This window comes from Pseudomyrmex gracilis, unplaced genomic scaffold, assembly GCF_002006095.1.
Source record: "Pseudomyrmex gracilis isolate BER0280 unplaced genomic scaffold, ASM200609v1 scaffold_1254, whole genome shotgun sequence".
Lineage (NCBI taxonomy): Eukaryota > Metazoa > Arthropoda > Insecta > Hymenoptera > Formicidae > Pseudomyrmex > Pseudomyrmex gracilis.
In genome coordinates, this window is record NW_018021838.1 from 8,305 (window position 1) to 32,994 (window position 24,690).

The 24,690-nt window shown below is 36.0% G+C and overlaps 5 protein-coding genes across 6 annotated transcripts; 2 read left to right on the plus strand and 3 right to left on the minus strand.

The window, feature by feature from the left end:
• Nucleotides 1-2,769: 2,769 nt before the first annotated feature.
• Nucleotides 2,770-13,859, plus strand: LOC109862006. Its single transcript, XM_020441888.1, has 4 exons — nt 2,770-2,831; nt 10,458-10,931; nt 11,384-11,485; nt 11,798-13,859. Exons 2-4 carry the CDS (start codon nt 10,794-10,796, stop codon nt 12,149-12,151), a joined length of 594 nt encoding a protein of 197 aa, XP_020297477.1. The 5' UTR covers nt 2,770-2,831; nt 10,458-10,793; the 3' UTR covers nt 12,152-13,859.
• Nucleotides 5,276-8,907, minus strand: LOC109862008 (probable serine/threonine-protein kinase nek3). Its single transcript, XM_020441890.1, has 2 exons — nt 6,285-8,907; nt 5,276-6,051 (listed from the first exon to the last, which is right to left on the minus strand). Exons 1-2 carry the CDS (start codon nt 8,905-8,907, stop codon nt 5,276-5,278), a joined length of 3,399 nt encoding a protein of 1,132 aa, XP_020297479.1.
• A 712-nt stretch (nt 13,860-14,571) lies between the features above and the next one.
• Nucleotides 14,572-16,168, plus strand: LOC109862005. Its single transcript, XM_020441887.1, has 3 exons — nt 14,572-15,278; nt 15,366-15,480; nt 15,566-16,168. Exons 1-3 carry the CDS (start codon nt 14,905-14,907, stop codon nt 15,863-15,865), a joined length of 789 nt encoding a protein of 262 aa, XP_020297476.1. The 5' UTR covers nt 14,572-14,904; the 3' UTR covers nt 15,866-16,168.
• A 22-nt stretch (nt 16,169-16,190) lies between these two features.
• On the minus strand, nt 16,191-19,078 carry LOC109862004 (bleomycin hydrolase). Of its 2 annotated transcripts, XM_020441885.1 has the most exons (5): nt 18,946-19,078; nt 18,166-18,476; nt 17,195-18,022; nt 16,866-17,111; nt 16,191-16,785 (listed from the first exon to the last, which is right to left on the minus strand). In XM_020441885.1, exons 1-4 carry the CDS (start codon nt 18,953-18,955, stop codon nt 16,896-16,898), a joined length of 1,365 nt encoding a protein of 454 aa, XP_020297474.1. In that variant the 5' UTR covers nt 18,956-19,078; the 3' UTR covers nt 16,191-16,785; nt 16,866-16,895. The 2 variants fall into 2 exon arrangements, with proteins under 2 accessions (XP_020297474.1, XP_020297473.1); XM_020441884.1 differs by having other exon boundaries at nt 16,192-17,111.
• Nucleotides 19,079-19,438: 360 nt separating this feature from the next.
• Nucleotides 19,439-24,309, minus strand: LOC109862007 (nucleolar protein 6). The gene is made up of 11 exons (XM_020441889.1): nt 23,873-24,309; nt 23,240-23,720; nt 22,878-23,159; nt 22,530-22,803; nt 22,121-22,415; nt 21,740-21,964; nt 21,172-21,606; nt 20,920-21,080; nt 20,542-20,795; nt 19,966-20,372; nt 19,439-19,787 (listed from the first exon to the last, which is right to left on the minus strand). Exons 1-11 carry the CDS (start codon nt 24,170-24,172, stop codon nt 19,521-19,523), a joined length of 3,381 nt encoding a protein of 1,126 aa, XP_020297478.1. The 5' UTR covers nt 24,173-24,309; the 3' UTR covers nt 19,439-19,520.
• Nucleotides 24,310-24,690: the final 381 nt, after the last annotated feature.

The window sequence follows — 24,690 nt, forward strand, 5'->3', positions numbered from 1 at the left end:
TATTTTAGAACGCGCGCTGCCTGACGTGGAGATCATCGAAAATAATAAATGTTATACTCGCGACGCAACGGTACCGACTCAACCAACGGAACTTTCTGCCTTTTTAGTTTCGCGTCGACAAAAAAATGACCAAGGAGAAACGTCGATCGGTTCGTTGCGCTGAATGTGCTTGGTGCATTGTGCAAACGAAATCGATTATTTCAATGTAAACGGATTATATAAAAGTCTCTCAGCACATGTATCTAAATACACATATATAATTAGTTACTACACATAGAAGATAAATAAATCGATCATGGAAAAAGATCACGCATATTTTTAACCTCTTGTACTTGAGCACTGCAAAGCTTTTTGTGTGTGTGTGTGTTTACGTATATATACTACATCATTAAGTTAATTATTAATTGTGTCTAGCACATATATCTCAATATATGTCGTTAATAAATTTTAAATTTCACGCAACAAATTTTAATTTTGCAATTTATGATTATTGGTTTCTTATGTTATTTCAAGTAAACATAATTCTGATGATGATGTATTCGTTCAGGTGTTCACCACGTACTACATCTCTAAAAGTGGTATTATGTCATTATTTTAAAAGATACTACTCTTGACAATTAATTATTTTACATATACATATAGTAGTATTTATGATATCTTCTTTATCTATTTCGTCTAAAAAAAATTTAAATTTTAAATTAACAATCGTTCAAAATAGTTGTGACACAAATTAAAAACATGCAATATTCTTGATATTTTCCTACAGCTTACTGTTATAATACATCATGAAACTTTCCTTCAACAATGGCCTCTTTATGAATGCTAGAATACTATTACTTTTGCTTGGAAAGCCCCGCCAACAAAACGTATCTACTAACATCGCATCGTGCATTTGCATTGCTAAGGAGATTCCTGGTTATAACAATCATGTAAATTAAAAAAAAAAAACGTAATATGCGCGATACGCAACATTATGCTCCAAAAATCATTTTCTTTTTTAAACAAACGCACATGTGAATTTAGAGATTCGAAAATATTCCTCATCTATGTATATTGATTATATTCTCTTTAGAAATGTTGAAAAAAAAAATTAAGTAATGATAAATAAATGTGTAAGAAACTGAAAAAAATAAGTGTAGACTACATTAGTACTTGAATCACTTAAACAGATATGATCGATTTGAACGATAAGATTCAATCTCTGAAACTCCGCAACAATGTAACGAGCAGTGATTCACACAAGTTCACTATTGAAAAAAAAAACAGTTATTTATATTTAGCTATTAAATAAAACAACTATTTTGTTCAATAAGAGGCACAAAAAATAATCAGAAAATAAAATACTCACCGCGAGAATATTTCCTAATGAGCGCGCGCGCGCGCACTCACACACATGCGCGCACACACATACACTGCTGACTCCGTTTTTCTTCTTCTATGGTTTTAAGTTCAGGCTGGGCTCGTGGCACGGTGTGGCGTGGAGTCGCCGCGGCTGGCCGTTGCCCCGAATGTCAAACGGCGCGAACAATGGCCCGTGACCGGCGACCGCATGTCATCGGAGATGCGCACGGTGCGTCCGAGAGAGAAGGAATGACGAAGAGCGCGAAGAAGAGAGAGAAAGAAAAGTGCTTCTTTTTTTTTTTCGCGCTAGAACACGTTACAAAATTTTTGCGTATTGCTGCCTGTGTTTGCCACACTGCAGCGACGCCGAAACGATATCGCCAAGACGCGTCGTCTCTCCTGGTGTGTTCCCCGTCTGCGTGGAAAGATGTGCGGCGTCGTTTTCTCTGTGTGTTCGCGCCGCGCGATGCACCGTAGCGAACTGAAGTGAGCGCGCCATACCGCCGAACCGAAGACCGCGGCTGCGGCCGAGCACGCCCGATCGTCGTGCGACCGGCCGCCGAGACTGGCCGAAACACACGCAGAGAGATCGTCTTTCTCTCTCTCTCTCTCTTTCTCTCTTTTCTCGTTACCGAGAGTCATTCTCTTTTTCTCTTTTTCTTTCTCTCTTTCTCTTTGTCTCTTTCTCTGTTCTTCCCGTTTATGGGATGCCTGCCAACAACCTAGCAACTCGGCGTCATGGAAACCTTCTCTCCGAACACGTCTGGATCCCCACTCGATCTTTCCTAATAACGGCGGGGATTATTCTGTCCTTTGACAAAAAACGTTTTTAGGCAGAAGAATCAGGTGCTTGGGCGAAACGTGAATAAGAAAAATTTCAAAATTTTCTTTAGTCTCACTTTTTTAAGTCTCACCACTGCGAAAGGCAGAATGGTGCAATTAAATGCACAAACGACGATGTCAAACGAGAAAAGATCAGCATTTCGACGCTTTGTTAGCGAAATTTCGCTTCTATTGGAATTAAGTTGAAAAGAAATAATTTATTCCCGCGCCCACAAACTCTACGCACGTCTGTTGTACGGCGATCTGTTGGAACCCCGATGCGCGCGTGACTAAAAATTATTTATTTCTCGCACCCGTAAGGCAATAATTACTACATCCGTTTACCTTTTCTGGAATCTCGCGATGACGTACCTCGCCGTCTGTGTGCAAATCGCAATTTGTACGTCGATACAAATTGTCGGTCACATGAGCTGTGACTGTAACGCGGCGTGTTAACCGCAAAAGTTTAACGAATACCGCAAATACGTCGTCGCGCACGGTCACGTCGACGTGTTGCACGCGCGCACGCAAACGGTGATTTATAGACGAGCGCACACGTGATGCCAAACGAATTCGTAAAAAGACGGTTTGTGTCATGTTCTGAGCTAAACGCGGAAGAACACGATCTGTGTGTGTGTGTGTTTTAAAATTCGGACGAGTTAAAACTGGTTAAACATTCAAACTTGTTCACCAAGGCGTCTTTGACACCGCAGATTGTCAATCCGTTGCGGTGTGTCGTAAAGTTTTTTCTCTCGCAAAAAGTTACGATCTTATATTCTTCGACAGAAAAATTTTTTTCCGAATGTGGATTACACGCGATTGTTCGTTCAATTTCAACTCGGGAATGACACGTGTATTTGTGTGGGACTGGACTAAAATGGGTTAATATACTCGCGCGCAATCTAACAATCTCTCACTTTTACACAAAGGCACTTTGATGATAATAAGTTCATCGCTTTTGCTTTTGTAAATAATTTTCCCGTTTTCATTTGATTTCTATGCATTCATTTAGCTCGTATACCGAGTCAATGTAGATGCGCAGATGTATTTTGCATGTTCTCGTGTATATATATATATAAACACGTTCCGCGGGATGTTGTCTATTCAGAACGAGCGATATTTCAAATATCAGTCTGACACGTGTACTGATTATATCGATAATTTGTCTCGACTCTTCGTTGCGCGCGTGTCACGATTTTTTCGAGACAAGGTCTTTCGAATGTCATGCTGTTTAATCACAAATCGATACTTGTCAGTCGCTCTCTCGCAATTATAGAATTTACAGATCAACAAGAAGTGGCCGAAAAAAAAGTTAATTAAGCGTTGTACTTCGAAGAATGGGAAAAGTATTGACATGTGTGAAACAATATTTTTCCAATATATTGTGTATAAACAATATATATATATATATATATATTCATTTTTTTCTCAATATCAAGGATTAAATGAAAAAGCCAATGCTAATATATTTACCAGGAGAGAAAATGTAATAATAATTTTAATATTATTTATTCTCTGATAAAGAAAATAAAGTACTTATTAATTTTTGATAACCTTTCCAAAGAATGCGTGGGAAATATTTTAATGTAAATTTTTGCATATCGTTCTCATTTAATTGACCTTACAGAAAGAGAGAGAGAGAGAGAGAGAGAGAGAGAGAGAGAGAGACAGAGTTCTCGAAATACATTATATCAAAGGTTTATTTTTCAAAAGCGGCAATATATATCGCCAGCACAATTACTCACCACCGTAAAAATGTAAACTCTTTTTTTTTCGACAAATCGTAAATTTACATTTCTGCTTTTTCTAACGAAATCAAACGGAGTTTAATTAATTTGTCTTCTCACACGAGAGATGCGCTCCACACTCCGCGTGGGTGAAATATTTGGTGGAAACGCTCGCGGATTTTGACCGGACAGGTGAAAGCGTCCGAGTTTCTTCGCAAATAGCCAGATAGAATCGTGTGATACGCGTCGATTCCGAGATCGCGTTAAACGAGCACGCATGTAATTTTAATAAATCGTAAAGAGGGGGAAAAGAGTCGTTTTCGCGATCGGCGTATGACGATATAAAGCAGATTCGCCGTGGTCATAAAGATGTCCTGGGGATGGAGAATTAATTGGCCGATAGCGCGACACGGCGCTTATTTCGGGCGTAAAGTAAATTCAAATGTAATCACTCAGCGAGTGGGGCTGTTTAATAAGACAGATTACGCATTGCGGCGCATTGGCCATGTCAAATTTACTTCTCATTGTGTTCTATCGTCCGTCCTTCGCTTATCTGTTTATAGCGTTCTTGCTGGATTTCGTTGTTGCTTCGGCACGAAACGAAAACGCACGCACCGGATAATTTTTTGACATTTAAAATCGAAAGGGTAACAAAAAAATAAGATATTAAAATATATTCAGACAAACACATCTTAATTTTTGTAGTGTTCTAAATGTAGTTTCTCTTTAATTTTTGTCAATTTGTTTGCATATTGATCAGTTTGCAGTTTTAAATTAACCTCATGATAAACGAAGATTATATTGCACATTGTTGATACAAAATTATGTTATTTTTTATGTTTTTTAATCTATATTTTTTTTTGTACCAAACATCAGAGGAAGTTTTACGAGATTCGAAATCTTCACTGATTAATTTAAGACGCGATTTCAGCGATGTCTCGAATCGCATAAAATATTGCTGCTCGATCGACTGCTAATAAAAAAACCTGTCAGCATGACATTAATTAGCGCAAAATAAAGTGACGTCTTTAGAAAAAGCGTCGAAAAAATAATTTTGTAATCGGCGCAACACTGGTTTTTGAATTAAATTAATGACGACCATTAACATATTCCGCTCGAGCAATCGTTTAATTGAATTCAATAAACGCTTTTGTCTCGAACATAATTAATTGTTCAGACGTTCGTTATGTTCCGCGACGTCTTTTTCGTCTCAGATCCGATAAGTAGTACGAAAAGTTCGATAAAACGCAGCACGACAAATAGTGATAATACTGGCACATCGATTGTTCGTAATAACGTAAATGTTATGAATGATATTAATCGCCGAAGGACGTAATCTCTTAAGCTAATTATAAGCTAACAATATACCGATCTTGTGTCGCTTCTTAATGCTTCGAGATCACATTTTGTTTAGGTATCCTCTCGGGTTGACCGTACGCGTCACCACTTAATCTCTTGTTTTTCAGTTTCCTGGCCATCTTCTTTCTCAGTCTGTAAATCTCTTCCCGTTCCTTGCGACGCTTTCGACCGTCTCCTTTGATCTTGTTCAGTCCGGATCGTTTTAGCAGGTATTCCGTTATCCTTTTGGACTTCTTGTCCTTGGATCGCGGTAGCTCGGCGGCCAGCAAATTGTACAGCTTTTTGGTCATGATTCGCGGTCGGCGTCGCGACGTCCTCGATCGAAGGACGTCAGTGTGCGACGCCACGGCGGCGGCGCTGATCGCCCGCATTTTCGCCAATCGGCTCTTCTGGCGCCGATGATGGAAATCTCGGATTTCGCAAAGTGCGTTTTGTTGCCTGCGGTTCAACTTTATATCGATCGTCGGCATTTCCAACATCGAGCAGTTGTCCTGATCGTCCTCGCACGACGAGCTGTCCGATCGGCACAGCGTCACGCACTCGGCACTCTTTTCATCCGTGGACGCGCATTCGCAACTTTTGTCCGTCTCGCATCCCGACGAAATCTCCGAAGACTCTTGCTCGCATTGTTTGTGACATTCGATCGTGTGATTTTCCATCTTTTTGGAAACATTCTCGATTAAACTCTCCTCCTCGTCGCAATCCTCTTCGGAGTCACAACTGACTTCGCAGGATTTTGTCGCCGACTCGACGGTCTCGGATTCACATTCTTCCGAACAAGATCTCGTCACGCAATCATACTCTGCATCATACGTTTTATGTTGTTAAATCTTAGAAATTTGTTTTGAGATGTATTTTTAATAAATCTAATGACAAATATATTTTCACGCGGACAAATTGTCATATTACTTAATGTCGCAAAATAAAAATAACAACTTTTTTAATTACTTTCTTTTGTAACTTTCCAACGTTATTTCTTACGTTACATTATCTTTTAAAACATGTAAATTATCAAAATAAACCTTTAATAATTACCTTTTTTTGTTGTTGTTTCGTGTAACTCCGTCATTGCTGTTGTTGTCTCAGGAATAATTTTCTTCGTCGTTAGTCTATGATATGTTTTGAAAATTTTGAAGGGAATTGAAGAAACCTTCTTCGTCGTTGGCGCCGAAGTCACATTCTTGACAATTTTTTTCAAACTTATTCCACATTCATTGGACTCACACTCTTTTGATAAGGAAGTCGTTGTAGAGATCTCTTCGCTCTCGGACATGCTTAACTCGACTTTTGAACGTGACAGTTCCATATCGATCGTTGGTATCTTTTCTGTGGTTAATGATATTGTAGTAGATGTTGCAGGTGATGTGGTGAGCAATGTTGTACTCGTTATGGGTAATTTAGTAGTGGTTGTGGGCGATATTGTAATAGTTGTCTTAGGTAATTCTGTAGTAGTTTTTTTAGGTAGTTTTGTGATAGTTGTGGGTGGTTCTGTGGTAATTGTTGTGGGTGGTTCTGTGGTAGTTGTGGTTGGTTCTGTCGTAGTTGTTGCAGGTAGTTCTATGGTAGTTATTGTGGGTGATTCTGTGGTGATTGTTGTAGATGGTTCTGTAGTAGTTGTTGTGGGTGGTTCTGTGGTAGTTGTGGTTGGTTCTGTGGTAGTCGTGGTTGGTTCTGTGGTAGTCGTTGTAAGTAGTTCTGTGGTAGTTACTGTGGATGATTCCGTGGTAATTGTTGTGGATGGTTCTGTAGTAGTTGTTGTGGGTGGTTCTGTGGTAGTTGTGGTTGGTTCTGTGGTAGTTGTTGTAAGTAGTTCTGTGGTAGTTATTGTGGATGATTCCGTGGTAATTGTTGTGGATGGTTCTGTGGTAGTTGTTGTGGGTGATTCAGTAGTAGTAGTTGTGGGTGATTCGGTGTCAGTAATTGCGGGTAATTCTGTAGTAATTGTTGATGTTTCAGTCTTCATCATCGTCGTCGTCATTTTTGGCATTTTAAACTTTGTGGTGATTATCGGAGTTGATATGCTCACTGACTCTGTAGTAGTTTTTGGTTCCACAGCGATCTCGCTCACCTTCGTAACTTTTTCCGTACTTTCTTCCGATGTTTCAAAACTTTCTGTCTTTGTTTCGCTCGTACTAAGTGGAGTCGTGGTCATCGGTATGGTCTTTGTTGTTGCATTCATGACTTTTGTGGTTACTTTCACTCTCGACAATGTTAGCGGAATGTTTTTCACGCGATTCTCCAATTTTATATCTACGCACATATTGCTCAGCTTGAAAAAGTCTCTGATAAGATTCTTGATTTCGGAACTCACTAATTTGCAACGTAAAACTGATTGCAGACCTATTTGCAAACAAGTTCGCGGAGCATTGCAAAGAATCTCGACGGGAACGTCCTTCATGGCCGACAGACTTTCTTTGATCTGGTCGATTTTCTGCATCATGTCCTGATATGTCAGCACGTGACGCAGATTCTCGTAGGCGTCGAACAGTTGCAGAAGTTCGGGGAGAGTCTCGATCATGTGACTGCTGCGCCAGTATTTCGCATGCATATGCAGAGATATCGCGATGTCCTTGACAAAGTCGATGTCCCTCAGCTGTCCGGTAATTTCCAACGCAAGCTGCGCCGGTGTAAGCTGTTGATATTTATGCACTCTGAGATATCTCTCCACCACGTTGAACTTCTCCAATTTTTTCACCAGAAATTTTTTAGCATCGATGACGTCTTTATCAAGCACGTCATCGGGCAATACAAGGTCAAAGAGATATTTGACGTGTATCATGCGATCCTCGTAGACGTTGCCGAGCAACAGGATGTTTTCGTCGATCGTGCCGATATCGTCGGCGATACGTTTCACAAGTAGGAATGCGTGTCTCTTCAAATTGTCATCCGAAATATTCTCGATATAAATGCTCATGTAATACCGAAAGAGAGAATTCACACTGTGGAATTTTTTCAGTTCTCTCGTGGTCAACTGTTTCAGGATTATCGTCGAACTTGATTCGGTGATTTGCATCTCGTGGAAGTGTCGTACGAGCTCTCGCTCGGCAAGACGTACCTCATCGTCGTAGCTCTCGTATCTCACGTGATAAAGAAGTCCGGATAATAGACCAGGCGTAATCGTCAGCACTTCCTTTTCCAGAAATCTCAGCAATGCCTCGAGCGAAAATCCTCTGGGGTATTGCTTCGACAGTTTCGACAAACGATACACCAAAAACGTGACATTCAAACCGGATGACGTTTCAAGATCGTCGAGATCCAAAAGATTGTGCTTCTTGATTCTGCTGCACACGGTCGCGCTGTTTCTCAGACAAGATTTCACGTGAGCATAAATTTCGTCGCAGATCTCAGACGGTCTTATAGTTTCTTTCTTCAAGATGCCGGGAATCAGGCTGAATATATTGTATCGTCGATTGAAAATCTCTTGATACACTTTGTGCAACGCCTCCACTTCCGCGACGCTGAAATTATCGTAATAGACGTACAGGAGGCTGCCAAAGATGTCAAGGATTCGCATTCGCAAAAGCACACCGAAATGCAGCAGGTGCTCCGTTCTTTCTTGCAGCGTATGACTTGATTTCGGTCTGATAAAGTCTAATCGCTCGACAAAATCAAGGCTTGTCAAGACTATATCGTCCGACGTCAGCTTTGCTGATATCATGTCGTGTCTGTGGACATCATAGTCGATCGCCTAAAGAAATTGTTCATAGAAATGAATTTTTTTGTTCTGAAGCACTTGAAGAGGAGAGATTTGTTGACGTATCATTTTACGCATCGACGTTTTTCTTACAACTTTATAGATAAATAAAACTTTTATCTCGAATATTCTTTTCAAAAAGAAAAAAGCTGTTTTTTTCGCAAGTTTTTATTAAAAAAAATAAAATAAAATAAATAAACAAGATGAATTGATTGAGAATTTCTGTGAATTAACCTGATTGATAATACGAGAACTTAAACTTTATATCGTCGTGTCAGCAATGTGACTAGCAATGTTATCGGTTAATTTTCTAAATTCCATGGCCAATCATGATTTCTTTTATTTTCTCCGCTTTATTATTGCGAGGGTCACGAGGAATTTAACGATCCATACCGTGCATCGTTCTCGTAGTTAACCCGTTCGATAACACGCCGGCAATATCAAGACGACGGCACTGATGTTAGTAATAGCCACTGTTACTCACGATAGGGTTAATACCGTAACGGCCGAAGTCTTTAATCTGACGCATAATAACTCAATAAATCACGAAAAATAGATAAATCGCAATCATTACGATGTCTCTCGTTAATTAATGATGACACAATGTAATAAACTCGAAGTATTGCAAATTACAGCAAAACGACGTTTAAACAAAATAGATTGATACGCTAATTTTTGCCAATCAATACACGTTGTAATATGTAAAAGTGTTTTTAGTAACATTTAAAGAGAGTTTTAATCCTTTATAGGAATGTTAGAAAAAAAAAAACGTGCGTTTAATATACAGTTATCGATATGCGGTCTCTCCTTTTCTCTCCTCCTCTTATTTCTCTACTTTTCGCGATAAACCGTGAAACATCCTTGTCTCTCACCTGCGCGGATAATACGAGCAACAGGATCAAAATGCACCCGATTCCGTGTACCACGATCCCAGATGACATTTTTAATACCGTAAACTCACGAAAGTCACTCGCGAGACGATACAGCTCGCTCCGACAACAATGCAAACCGATTAAACTGTTGCGTAGCTTATATAAGCCACACATGCACGTCTTTACGACGTGCACGTGGGTGACGACGTGGTATGCACTGTTGTGTGGACCAATACCAGGTGTATATCAAAGAGACTTGAAATTAATTATGAGCGCGCGCGCGTGAGAGAAAAAGAGAGACGATACAGTGCGCTGCCCTGACATGAGACTCGAGTTACAACTATTTTCGTGATTTGATGCGTGTTTGTTTTTTTTTAATAAATATTTATTTATCGATCACTCTTTTATATATTCACTTCCATACTCTTTGTTAATTGGCCGTAATATAGCTCTGGAATATAAAACTTTAATAATATCTATTTTTTAACGTTATCAACATTTTTTTGAGCAATTTTTCAGGATTTCAAATTTCCAAAAAAATAAGTATCTCTTTTTTGTCGTGGAAAATAATATTCAAAAAAAAAAAAAATAAAATAATGTTCCGCGGTTCCTGATGAAAGCTGATTGATTCATTTATTTTAGTCGAGGATTCGGCGAAGATCAATATATCAAAATTAACTCAATAGGATTGGAGAGGATATCGCGTTTCGCACAAGCTCCGCAAAGCTTTATCTGAAATTCTGTCCACCTGGACAGTCGTCGTCGGTCGAGCTTGCGCAGTTCACCCTCCCAATATGGATTCCACGAGTCATACATGTCTCTCGCTAAGGGTGAAACAATTATAAACCAAGTATCGCGTCCCCCGTCAGTGCTCTCGGGTAATCATTCGCTTCTCGTCGTCGCAACGATCGTCTCTGACTTACACGGTTCTGTGTATAGTCTATCGTCATATAGTTAGAGAACTCGATACTAGGTATAATGTCGGAAGACTATCAATACGCTTGCGAGAGGGCGGAATTACTGGGCTTACCCAAGCCTACCGAAGAGGAGTGGAAACAAACGCAAGCGGCGCAGAACGAAAATCGTGACAACGATGATGATGCTGGCGCATTACAGGTAATTGCATTTTGTTTAAATTACGAGTAAAATTTTCGCAAATATAAGATACGTCCTATAATATGATCGAAATCTTGAAGATTTATAATTAAATACGTATTAACTAAAGAGAGAGAGAGAGAGAGAGAGAAACTGATACATTTGATTAATTACATAACTAAAAAAATTCATTACGGTAATGATAAAATATTTCGATAGCATATTCTGTATTTGCAATATTTGTTTTCACTTAATATTCGCCCAATCGCGTGCTCGCTATATTTCACGGTAATATCATCGCGACATATACGTTACGCAGAGGAATCGGATTGCTCGTCCACGTGCGAGCCAGATCGTCGGTAAATAAATCGCTGACATTTGAATTGCGAGTTCATTAGCGCCAGCGCACATATAAATTTGTCGGCGTATCGCGATATAAAATTCCTCACGACATTAATCTTTGTGTGTCTCAGGACTTGGATTACGCAGACAAGACAGCCGGACGCGTCACCGGCGGTCTGGACGAGCTGAACAGCATTCTGAGTACCACGCAGAAGAAGCTCAACAGATTCAAGGTGACTTATGGATAATTAATCGCTCGGACGGCGCGCGCTCATTTCGTATGTTACTCGAATTAATTATTTTCTTGACATAAAGATCGCGCGGAATTTTTTACGACCGATACCGACTTAATGCTTCATAGTTTATTATATCCTTACCCGTTCGCAAATTGATAACGCTTTCTTTCCCGCTGCGCTTTAGCTTTATCAACCGGCCCACACAAATTGTTCTTGCACCAGAATCGCGACAACAATTCATTGATATTGCGTTACATTTTCGCCGCAAAAAGAAAGAAAAACGTTTGTGTGAAATAAATCATTTCGCAGAACGTTTGCGGCAGTCTGGGTACGTTGCTCAAAGTGAAGGTGGGTTCTCGAGGTGGCACGCCGCATCACAAACCGGAGGAAAACATCGAGAAGCAGGAGAGCGAGGACAAACCGGAATCCACGGCTGACGAAGTGATGACGGTGGAAACGTCAGCGGACACGGTCGCGGATGCTTCCGCGGAGGATCCTGAAAGCGACTCGGTCGCCAACAGCGGCTTCCAGCCGAGACAGCTCGATCTCAGTCAGAAGATGACGTCTCATCTGGGCAAACTGGATTCCCTGATCACGAAAGCCGAAAATGCACAATACAGTATGCAGCATCAGTCCAAGCAGATGCGGAAGTTCTTGAAGTAAATATCTCCGAAGAGAATATCGTCGGCTACATTATAAGCTTGCTCACAATTAGCAAGATACATTAGCCGATACGTTATTATTAATTAATGGGGATATCGGCTCTGAATAATAATTCGCGCAAGATTTATTGTTACACGAATTAATTTACATAATCTTCTATTTTGAACATAGAAAGTTCACGCGCAATAGAAGCTATTTTACATTAATATGTTACATGCGTAAAGGTGTCAAGAAATTCCTCAAAATTTCACGGAATTTCTAAGTGAGTAACGAAAACATTTTACATTTCTAATTATAATTAGCAAGATGTAAGAACGAATATGATAATCAGCTGGGGCAAACTAGCGTGTATGTAAAAATTCGTGTTTAATCTTACGTAAATTATAACATATATATATATATATATTGTTACATTTTGAGTATTATACGAAGTTTAATCGTTATTACATCGAATATTGATATTTGTCTTGTGATATATTTTTGTTCGTCGCGAGGTGACCCTTGTATGAATAATTGTTACATTCTTTTATATCTCACACATGACATTCTGTCTCTCTTTGTCGTTGAGAGCCCAATACTGTTACGATAATAGATACGTATGTTGTCATATGTACATGTATATACATATATAATACGATATATATACATATATATACACACACACAATATATACATATATATACACACAAATATTGTTGAATTTGTCATTGTTACGTAGACACGTCTTTTCGATGTATAATTGGAGCTTTGTGCTTGGATCCTTGACAATATATGTATACATATATATATCAACATATCAAGTGTAAAGAAGATGGAGATGTGAAGGCGCATGTCGGGCGAGCCGGTGATATAAACTTTCCTAAACTCAGCAAATAATGTGATATTGTTTTACATCGATGTAGAAATTGTTACGACCTTCTAACGACCCGTATATATATTTTTATTACCAAATAGTTTGCGCTCTATATTTTTCTAAATCTAAGTTTCAAACACAATGCATAAAAATAACGAACGACGGATATATTTTACGATCGAACATATAGTTTGCTCTATACCTCTTGTACTTAATGTTAGACTAAATAAATATATAGCATAATGACTGTTTGTAAGTTGTGAGACATGCTCGTCATATTATTCAAAGCAATAAATTGTGTTGAGTGCCTTGCTTTCGATTATGCAAAACCTCCTCCGTGTAAAACGATAATTCGCAAATTTGTGATTGTAACCCTCTTTGGATCAAACACTGGTATTATTTTTTCATTTCTTCACATACAAAATTCTTTCATGTTTATAAAAAATTGTTTTACGAACTAGAAATTAGAAAAATTTAGTGTCTCTGTTGCGCTTACTTTAAAACTGGATAATTTAGTTTTTTATAATAATGTTATCACATTAAAACAAAATATTACTTCTTTTACAATTTGCTTTACCAAAAAAAACTTTAATCCATAGAGGGACTTTCTGTCACACTACATATCTATATATAAAAATAAAATTCTTCCGCTATAATATACAAATATCGCAGAAAATAATATAATCTACCGCGCTATATGTTATTAACATAATGCTTGTTTAATTAACATCCAATGTTATTTCTAGTTATATAGATAATTTTTGAATTATACGTTTTATTTTTACTGACGCATTTGAAATGTAATAATTTTATTATCAATATTGTTACGATGTAATTTATTCTCGAAAATATCTATGTATATGTGTAACGCTATTTTATAATTAAATTCTTAAGGCTATTATATCGAAGAGTTTTGCCTCGACTTTGATTTATACTATCTGATTTTTTTTTGCATGCTATATGTTGTAAGAAAAAACGGCTTTGAATTCTATTTTTTATCGTCGAAAACTAATGTCGAAAACACTAATGCTAATTGTATCTTTATTTAACTATACGATTTTTAAGTAGGATGTAAAAACCCGCTCGTATAAAAAAACCACTCGTATGAAAAAACTACTTTGTTATACAATACATCTCACTGCTTAATAAGTAGATAATGCGACACGAAAAAAAAAATGGAATAAGAATAACACATGGAATAACTTAACCTTTCGCTGAAGCTATTTATTGTCTGGCGATGTTCATTGATTTATCGACCGGAATGTTGAAACTTGTTTTACATCTATTTTTGACACACGCACAAATATTTTATTCTTCTAGAAAAAGTTCTGTACTTTACTTTTCCGAACTATTGAAAAGACGCGCCGAATGCGCGATTCTCAAGAGATCGATTGTGCGAAAGATCGCGAAATATTAGATAAAAATGACAAGAGCGAACAAATTCACTAAAAAAAACGATACCGTCAAATTCCAGTAAATTTATTTGTATTTTTTATAATTAGGTTTTTTACCTCGTTTTTTACAATACACTCGATCGCGACTCCCTTTTCCTGATTCTCACGTGCGTATCTAGGGAGATCTAGTGATTCTCATCGTTGAATTTGCATGTCACATGTCATGTGCACGTCACACATGCGTTGTACGCGTTACGTCAGATAACCTTGTTGCTGTTTCAGGAAACCGATCCGAGTAATTTATCAATGGAATTCAAATGCAGGAGCTCAAATTGTTCCACAAAATGCTTGGTCGTGGCTCAATTAATAAGTTAAAAAGTTTTTACTCGCAAATTAACTTTAGGTGTACATATTACATTTCTTCTATTAAATAGTGACGCACCGACTGTGAGTTTTGTAATAATAAAGCAAAAATAAATCTCATCTTGTAAATTAAAACACCAAAGATGGATGAACGCCTGCGATTGATTGTATATAGAAATAACGCGATTTTCGACGATGTTATCGTCAGATTACAACGTGTGTCTAGGTATGATGAGATCTGTGGACGTGAGTTCGCGTCGTCTGCAGAAGACAATGTTGAAAATAATAAATGTAAAAAGATAACCGAGCCAGTTAGTTTATGCACGAAAGGACTCAATTCTTACCTGGTATCAGCTTATGTTGCTACGCTTTCACGATCGTACGTTTATCGCAAAAGTGCCATGAGAGTGTTGATCAAGTTTCAAAAGAAACATAGCAGGTCACAAGCTGAAAAATACGTGCATATAATATTTGTAAGACTAAGAACACCGAAAAAACAATTCTTGGATTACAAATGGTAAGTTACACGGTGTGATGCAGTTGGTACAATTCAAGCTACATGCTGTGATGCAGATACAAATGTTTTATCTTTACATTTTCTCAGGAATGAAAGACTGATGCAAATAGTTATAGAAAAGCAAGAAGCTGATCACGCTATGTCCTGGTTGTCCACATTGGGAGGAGCATTTTCTGCATTGGGAGAAGAATTTACAAACTGTGTAAGTTGCTTCTGGTTTTATTCTTTACCGTTGAACTGTGCAACAATAAAATTAATAAACATCTATTTTGTGTATACACATATAGGCTGAAATAGCAGGCAAAATTTCAGTGAAACAGCTTGAATTAGCGTTGCGTCTCAACAATCCTCTTCTTGTTGCCCGTTGTAAATTATATACCGCTTTAAGCTTAATTCAACGGGACCAATTTATTACTCCGCAACACATTATAAAGAGGATTTACAAACTTGCGCTCAAAGAGAAGGATGTGCGACTGCAAAACATGTGTCATGGTATATGGGCAAAGTTACGATACAGTTACAAGCAATATAAACAAAGAAAAAAGTTTGTGTCATTCAAAACTTTGCATATATCTGCAAAAACTTAGGAATTCAAAACTTTTTGTACGTTTTGTAAGTATGTTGATAATATAGACAAATGTTTTTACACAGACACATAGATTGTCAGAATTTATTTATATAAACGTACACACATATAATTTTGTTTAATTTAAATCTAAATAAAGTAAAACATATTAATTTATTATAACATTATTAATGCACAAAGGAAAAGATAAATGATGGTAAATTAAGTCCAAAACTGTATTTATTGAGCAAAAACTTTTAATTGTATTTGTCGCGGCAAGGTTTTTTTTTATTAAATTTTACATTCTATCTATTATATAATATATATATATATATATTATATAATATATATATCTATTATATTATATATATATCTATTATATTGTATATATATATATATTGCTCTGTGTTACTTTACCTTATAATGTGTGCTTTGGGATTATAAAAGTAACATGCACAAAGAGACAAGTGCTTTTATAATACGCCATACATTTCACTGCACTTAATAACAATTAAATCGTAGGCATGTAACATGACAATAAAATAGTTTAGTCTCTTTATACTTACTTTTTAGTTGTATGAAAGAGGCTGATGTAATCTATCACGTTAAAGTATTAATGATTATTTTATTATTTATAAATATATATAGTGTTCAAAACCAATATATTATTGCCTAAAACTGAAATGTGTGCAGCATAGCACTCTTGCGCAATCGGAAAAATGCGGCTTTACACACACGCACACACGTGTAACGATATTTATTTTATGATTTCAAATATATGGTAACTCATATACTCAGTCTTGATGGTTGAACTAAACATTGGCCCTCGTATACTGCAATAAACTGGATTTACAATTCGTGAGAATAACGAAGTTACTTATCAATACTACTGCTTTCTCTTGTAAAGTATAAAATATCCATAGTTTTGTACAATTACTGTCCCTGAAATTTTTATTAGAAACTTGAATTCTCATTTTTATATTCCGGAGTTTTCATTTTGTGTTCAAAGTAAACCAGCTTGCCATAATGTGTAAGTTAAATCTGCTTTATCATCAATGAGCGAGCGTGCCCATGGGATCCCAGGCGGGCAAAATAACTGGTTCCTGATTGAATACAGCCAATACGTCCGCGGGTACGTATTTCTTATCTACGACTGCTTCGAAGACAAACTCTGCGAACCAATCAACGCTCACTACCTGATAACCCTTGAGACCGTGATCCTCGCCCCAGGAATTTTCTATTCGGAACTTCTTTATCTTACCATCACGCTGTAAAATATAGCAGTACCCCACATTTGAAGTAACAATTATATAAAATCAATTATATAAGTAATAATCGCAAAAATACTTACGTCTATTGAGACAGCTGTAAATGCCATCGCATGTACCATCATGGAATCACCATAGAGCAGTCTATCGGCCTTTGTAAGCCCGACGTGAATGTCAGTACCAAACATCAGTTCAAAGTTGTAAGTTTTTATATCGTGAATACCGTGCTTATCAATTAATCTTTTGTTAACATCGCAGCCAAACCAAACAGGTTCGTTATCTTTTATGCTCTCGGCACACAATTTCATCAGCAATTCTACCGGTTGATTGTTGTAACGGGTAGTTTTCCCACCCACGACATTTCCCAGACAGTCTACAGTGTACAATTTCCCATAAGGATTACCCGGTCGCGGATCAGTCACCAAACATACTTTATCGTTCACGTTGTAGTACGGTTTCACATAGGTCTCGTAAAATTCCAAAGGTGTGATAGGTCCTACACAGTTGTAAGTTTTCGACTTGTCGTAATACTCCCATGTAATCTTCTCGGACGGTATACCCAAACAAATGCCAATTATTCGATAAATCACCGTCATTTGCTCGTTTATTCGTTCTTTCAGCTTCTCGTCGGAAGCGCCGTTATCAATCATATCTCGTAATGCCTTTGCGTATTCTCTCAGCTTGCTTTTTAGCAAGCTATTCATTCGTACACTGGATTCACAGCTGTAAGATTCAGGAAAACACGTTTTCGGCACGACACCATGTCTAGTTATTAAATTTACTATCATATCCCATTGGCCACCGTCGCAAGTAGGATCGCTCAACAAAAAGTTAACCAATCGACCCTCTACTGGTTCACCTCGTTTCGCAGTGGCCACAATATTATGCAAGAAGTAATTGCATCGTTCTACCTGTGAGAAAAATATTGGAGAATATTGAAATATATATTGTTACGGAACATATAATAATCGAACAAATAAAAAGAATATTTTTCTTTCGAGAAAGTTTATATATACATATGTACTTAATAAAAAAATTTTAAAATAAACATTACCTTATCCCAAAAGAACAAGTAAGCCTGGCTAAATTCAAACTCATCTAAGTTATGTTGTTTCATGAAGCTGGTTCTCATGACATTTAAGATTGCGAATAACCAGCATCTTCCTGAATTTTTCTGGTTGGTTACAGGCTTGCCTTCGGTCTCGATTTTATGGGTAAAAACATGATAAGATTCCTCTAGAATCTTTCTTGAAGAACAGGCATCGATGGGATTTGTTTTTGTGCAGACATTTTGTGCCAATACATTGCGGCTGTCTGCGTAAAACTTCGCACGAAGCTGATTGAGAAGTTCGGGAGTTAGAGGACCTATTTGAAGAAAAAAAATGTTCTGTTACATGTCTGATTTATGTGTCAACGTTGCATCTTGCATATATGATAAAAACAGTTGTACACTATGTACTGCAAAGCAAAAAAAAAACTGCATTATCATCTTATCACATTCTTAAAAACTTTATAACTGTTACGATGTGTTATCTCCGCGATAACACATTGTGAACACTCACGTGACTTAGAAAATAAGTGAAAAAAACTTGCGATTATGAAATTTAAAATTATTAATAACTATTTTTCTCGAAAGAGGGTGTGGCTTTCTCCGAGGCAAAAATCGGGCATATTCGGAAAGGTTAAGGCTGGTCAGTTACATTCTGGTATATTAGCTATCTCACCTCTAATCAAAATTTCTTGCGTATGAAATATATGTTATATATTCACAAAAGCTTACTTACAAAGATTTTTGACATATAATGTGTAAAATATTTTGACATATACAACTTACAGACAACCATCGTGACAAATTGTAAGGAACCAAACAACTCAGGAGGTCAAGTTAGATGACGCCAAGAAGTTGTATCTGATTGTATCCAGGGGGTAAAATCTCACCGTGTGGCGTTTTTAGAGGAAGGGGGAGATGTTTGATTAGTTCACTAACTTCTTACTTTTACGTACGGCGGCAGCACTGTCTTTCCTATCATTACTCGGTTATTAAGGCGGTCCGTATAAACATAATTAGGGTAATTGCAAACATGTATGTAAACATATATAATATAAAATGTCAAAACTGAGAATTAAAAGTATATCATAAATTATCTAAAATTATAAGTTAATTATATTCTATTCATCGGTTCTTTCTTCATTCATTATTTTGTGATCAGAATATTGTACATATTTTACACATACATACGTATATAATTTTTTTTTCTAGTTTTATTTGTTACATTTATTTTATCCAGGTGTAATTATATGTACATCTTTTATTTTCTTTGTTTAGTTAAAATATATTTTCTATGTTTGGTGAATTACATGTTATAAATAAATGTAAAAACATGATTTTTTTTTTAAACCTGATCGTATCTACGTAGTCGATTCTGTCGTTATCAATGAAAATCTCTTAGTACTAGGCACATCAATCGTACGTATGATGCCTTGTCCCAAAACGTAAAAATCTTCAATCATTGTTGATACGTTCAGCACAAGTTTACCATTAGCGTCAAGCTTTCTGCAGTTAGTTTCTGACGCTTTAAAATCTTTTGGCTCGAGAGCATGAGGTTTCAATAGAACTCCAATTACCGCACCTCCATAAGTATCATGAAAAAATAAGGCATAATCGCCGTAACCATCCTAAAAATCAAGCAAAAATAAAGATAAAGAAAGAGAATAAAACAAGCTATCTTAATAATAAATACTTTCTTATATATAAATTTTTAATCGTAAATATATTAATTAACGATGATGCTCTTTTTATTTCTTTTATTCTTAGTAAGATAACTCTAATGCTTTTAAACAAAAAAATACTAACCCGTAAGTCTTTTAAGAAACATTGCACCGCATCAAAATCTACAACTGGAATTTTTTGAAGCGAATGCATCTTGTATGGATGTACGTTTACAATGTTCACTGAATCAGGTATATCAACCGCCTGCAATCTTCTACAGATCATCTCATACTTCAAATGTATCAAACAATCGTATTCTGACAATGCGGGACGAAATAGAGGTTTTATATCTATCGTACTATCAGTCAACATATCATTGAATGATTCCAGCGATGCCTTTGCAAGCGCACTTATGCGATTTAAAATCAGCAGAGACGGTGCTTCTCGTGTCCATAAAGATTTTTGCTGATCGTAAGGAGTAGATATAAATAAAGGTGGTAACGAACTGCGAGCTGTATTAAACAATGTCTCTACGGCAACAATTTCTTCGTCTGAAATTTGATATATATTAATAAGCTATAGGAAACAAATGATAATATTGGCAAGTTTAAAAATTATTATTTCACTAATAAATTAAATATCACAGTTAATACAATGTGAAAACAGTAGTAGATGCAATAAAAAAAAGAGATAGAAATGTTTTAAAATATATCAACTTACTGCTCATTTCGTTATTAAAATTAACAATGACGGGATCGGTGTTCCAGTGAGCTCTCGCAACAACTTCTAGAAACCGTAGAAATGCTACTTGCGGCATTTGAGCTGGCTTATACGGTTCCGGTATTAGATATATCGACGCCATGAGCAATTCAACTACAATTCCTGGCATATAAGTATCATCCAACAGCTGAGCCGATAACCATCGTTTTGCTAGACAACATGCAGGACCAAACGATGGTTGCTGAGAATGCAATCTATCAAGAAAATATGAATATGTATTAAAAAAAATGTTATATATTGAGATTTAAATCTAAGATAAAAAGTAATAAAAAGCTCATTATAAATTAATTAATTTTGTCAATGACTTTGAAATTTTACCCATGTAAGGCGCTGCTCAATTTAGGTAAATGGAACAATTTGTTTTCCAACTCTATGGATTCTTTGGTGTCTCTATATTTAATCACTCCGTTCTCTTTAACTTGTTTCATTAAAGCAATTTCTTTTTGATGCGCTACTCTTAATCGGAAAACCAATCCATCCTATTAAAAAGATAATTGTGATTATATGTACGAGCAGAAAGAGAATACACTTATTATTACATCATATATTTGAAATATTATCAATATTAACCTGAAACACATCTACATAAGAAGGACTGGTTTGCACTTTCAACTGATGCTGGTTCCTAAGACACTCCGCGATTTGTATGTGAAAAGCTGCTTTTGTTTTTTTAATGGCTTCTAATTCCTCAGGCCATTTGCCACTAATCGACAATTGTAACGTCACCTCAAGTGGGTGAACATACGGAGGACATTGCTCAATGTGTTTCGAAAGAATCAAGCAATTTTTTTTCTCTTCGGTAACGCCATCGATGGGCTTATAAACGGTAGCAAGAGGCGGAAAAACTTCCGTGTATCGGAAAACTGGACTTGAACCTTGCACACCGTTTATCATCAGAGGCATATCATTCAGTGACATTAAATTTTTCTCTAAGATATTAAAAGTTTGTAATACTTTCAACGTAGCTTCTTCACCGGTATGATACACAAAATGTGTTATCTTGTTCTGGAAACAGATATAAAATAATTAAAGTGATCTTCCATCGCAAGTATTATCAACATTTTTATAGAGTTTGCTATATTTTCATACGTAATATTATAATGAAATATAAATATTTTCATATTTTGTAGCAACATACCTTATGCAACTTCAATAAGTCTTCCGCTTGATCCGCGATATATAAATATTGATTTTTCTTAATATTAAACTTACTTCTTAATAAGTAAATTATTATTTTCTTGCATATTGCTCTTTTATCCGCGAGAGTTTTTCCTTTTGACCAAACTACAGCCTCACGAATAGATCCATCTTTAAATCTACGTAATTCAGACTTAGCGCCCCAAAACTCTCTAAAGTCAGCCGCCTGCAACGTAAAATATAAGTTTATCTTATAATGCGCGCGCGTGAGCGCGCACACACAAAATATGCACGCATGATATATGATAAAAGATATCAATTTATAAATAATATATGTTAATAAAAAATTAATGTTTCACACAACAATTATTATTCTTATTACTTCTGCTAAATTGGCTTCAGGTCCTTTATCTATAATGTTAAACCACGTCTTAGGATTCAACTCAAATCCAATAATAATCTTTCCAATATTATTTGGAGCATCATCAGTACATTCCCATTCTCTATAATCATTGAGCAATATGCTCAAACAAATAATTCTATCTTTTAAACCTTTTTCCAAAACTTCAACAAGCAATTTAATTGCTTGATTGCGCTTATCAGGTCCGTAATTAATTTTATTCTCAATAGTAGACTTATTTTCTACCATTTCTTCTAAAATTGCATCATTCTGGAAACTATGTACATAGAAATGATAACTTAATCTTTTTATGTATATATTTATGTATATATTTATTTTTATGTATATATTTATGTAAATTTTTTAATTATATTTTGTATGTATACATTACCATAAAATATGATCAAATGCTCTAAAGAACGATACATTTCGCATAAAAAGTGCTTGAAAACTATCCACATGTATGTTATCTAAGTGTTTTAGACACAGCTCTGCTTCTCTCTGGATCCATGAAAATGTATTTCTCGACATATTCGCCGCAAAATTGTGATATCCAGTAGAATCAAGGAAGACACAATCGTAATATTTGTGATAATGGGAAACTCGTTCCTGACTAGCTTTGTCTTCACACATAGTAATTCCATTTTCCCACCAATTTTTCGATGCTATTTCAAGGAAATGCAATTAATATTTAAACAAAGTAAAAGAAAAAAATATAATCGGCAGTTCTTTTAAATACCTAAGCAGACCCAAACATTCCGTACAATCTGGTAACTACTCATAAATGTATTAAGTTTTTTTATGCGCAGCAAATAGATCACAAACATAGTCATAATGTGGCCAGTAAAACCACCAAATCCCTTATTTAAGTCACGTTGACGTAACCAGATTTTCAATAAAATTATTCCATCTCTCAGATTTGGATATTCTCTTATTGTTTGTGCAATTTCAGAATTTGTACTTGACATTATTAAATCGTGCAATATTAAAGAGTTATAATAAGGAGTAGCTGGTAGAGAAACTGTATACAAAAAGTAAACATTGTATCATATTGTTGCACAATAAATAAATTACAATAATTTTGTCATAAATTATACTTACTATCTTCTAAGGACTTTTTACCAAAATACCATCCTGGTCTAACACTATTTTTCTCGGGCAAAAATCTGTTTAATTTGAAACTAGTCTCCTGTACAGAGATATGTATAATTACATCTATCTTTTTGTTTAACCTTCCATTAAGCTGAAGCTTCAACAAAGGTCTGAGATTATCACCAACAAACTTCTTGCTTTTTGCAAGATCACTTCCTATAGCTGCTGTTATAAAAGACAGATACATTGCTTTTTTTCTAAAATATATATAATTCTGATAATCCTGTTTCCTAAATAAGGCAGCTGGTATTTCTACCATTACATCTATAGTAACTCTAGATCCAAGAATACATTCTGATCCAGAATTATAAGACCCAACAACTTTAATATTGGATGGTCTTAAAAATTTGAAAATACTTTTAGTTTCTATTGGTACATGTGGTAATGGAATATGAATGCCTAATTTATCTTTCAAATTATGATCCGTAAGCTAAAAATAATCAAGACATTTATATTTATTGTGTTTTATTGTATTGTTGAATTAATAAAAAATATTATATATTACATATTATATGTATTATTTATCAAAATAGTACATATAATTTCAAAATTTTATTATCCTGTGATAGTTATATTATTTACCGGTATTTCTTCAGTTTCGTCAATAGCTTCTATTGTTGCCTTCAGCTTCTCAAACCAAATTTCAAATAATGCTTTATGTTTATCCTTAAGTTTGACTTCATTGAGAACTTCTTCAATCTGAAGTTTGAATAAGTTTGAATGGAATAAAGTCTCAGTTTCTCTAAGTTGATTAAGTTCTTCCACTGTTGGTTGCTTGTAAAGAATAGTTTTTTCAAACTTTTGTTTTTTAGTCACCACATTAGTTAATTCGTCAGTTACTTTCTTTCTTTTCTTTTCGTTATTCATTGTGCAGGATCCCATTTCGTGTAATATTTAATAATTAACACAACTCCTCATTTAGCATAAAAATGTTTTTTTTTTTTTAAATGCGTAAACACTGACGTACTTATGCCCACGTGAATGTTCTAACCTTTATCCTTAGCAGAAAGAAGCCTGAGAACGGCCAGGTCCATAAGAGAATGTGTTATCACTTTTCCGCCCCGTAAACTAGCGCATGTCCACGGGTGTACACATTGGAACTACGCAGCCAGTCCACGAGCGACACGTCGGTGCTCTATGTCCACAGCGTGCGGTTCTATTCTGTGCTATGTGCACGAGTTTAAATGGTCACTTTCTTTAAGTGTGTGAATATATTCGAGAGCGTGAATTTGATTTTTTTGAAATTTCAAATGACCGATCTCGTGATGAGAAGATGAGAAAGGAAAACAGAAAAGAATAAGAAAAACCATTGCAACTTTTCGTACAACATAAATGTGATATACCAGAAAAGATGTGATAGTCAAGAAAAGAATCTTATTTTAGCGAGCAACATCAGAATT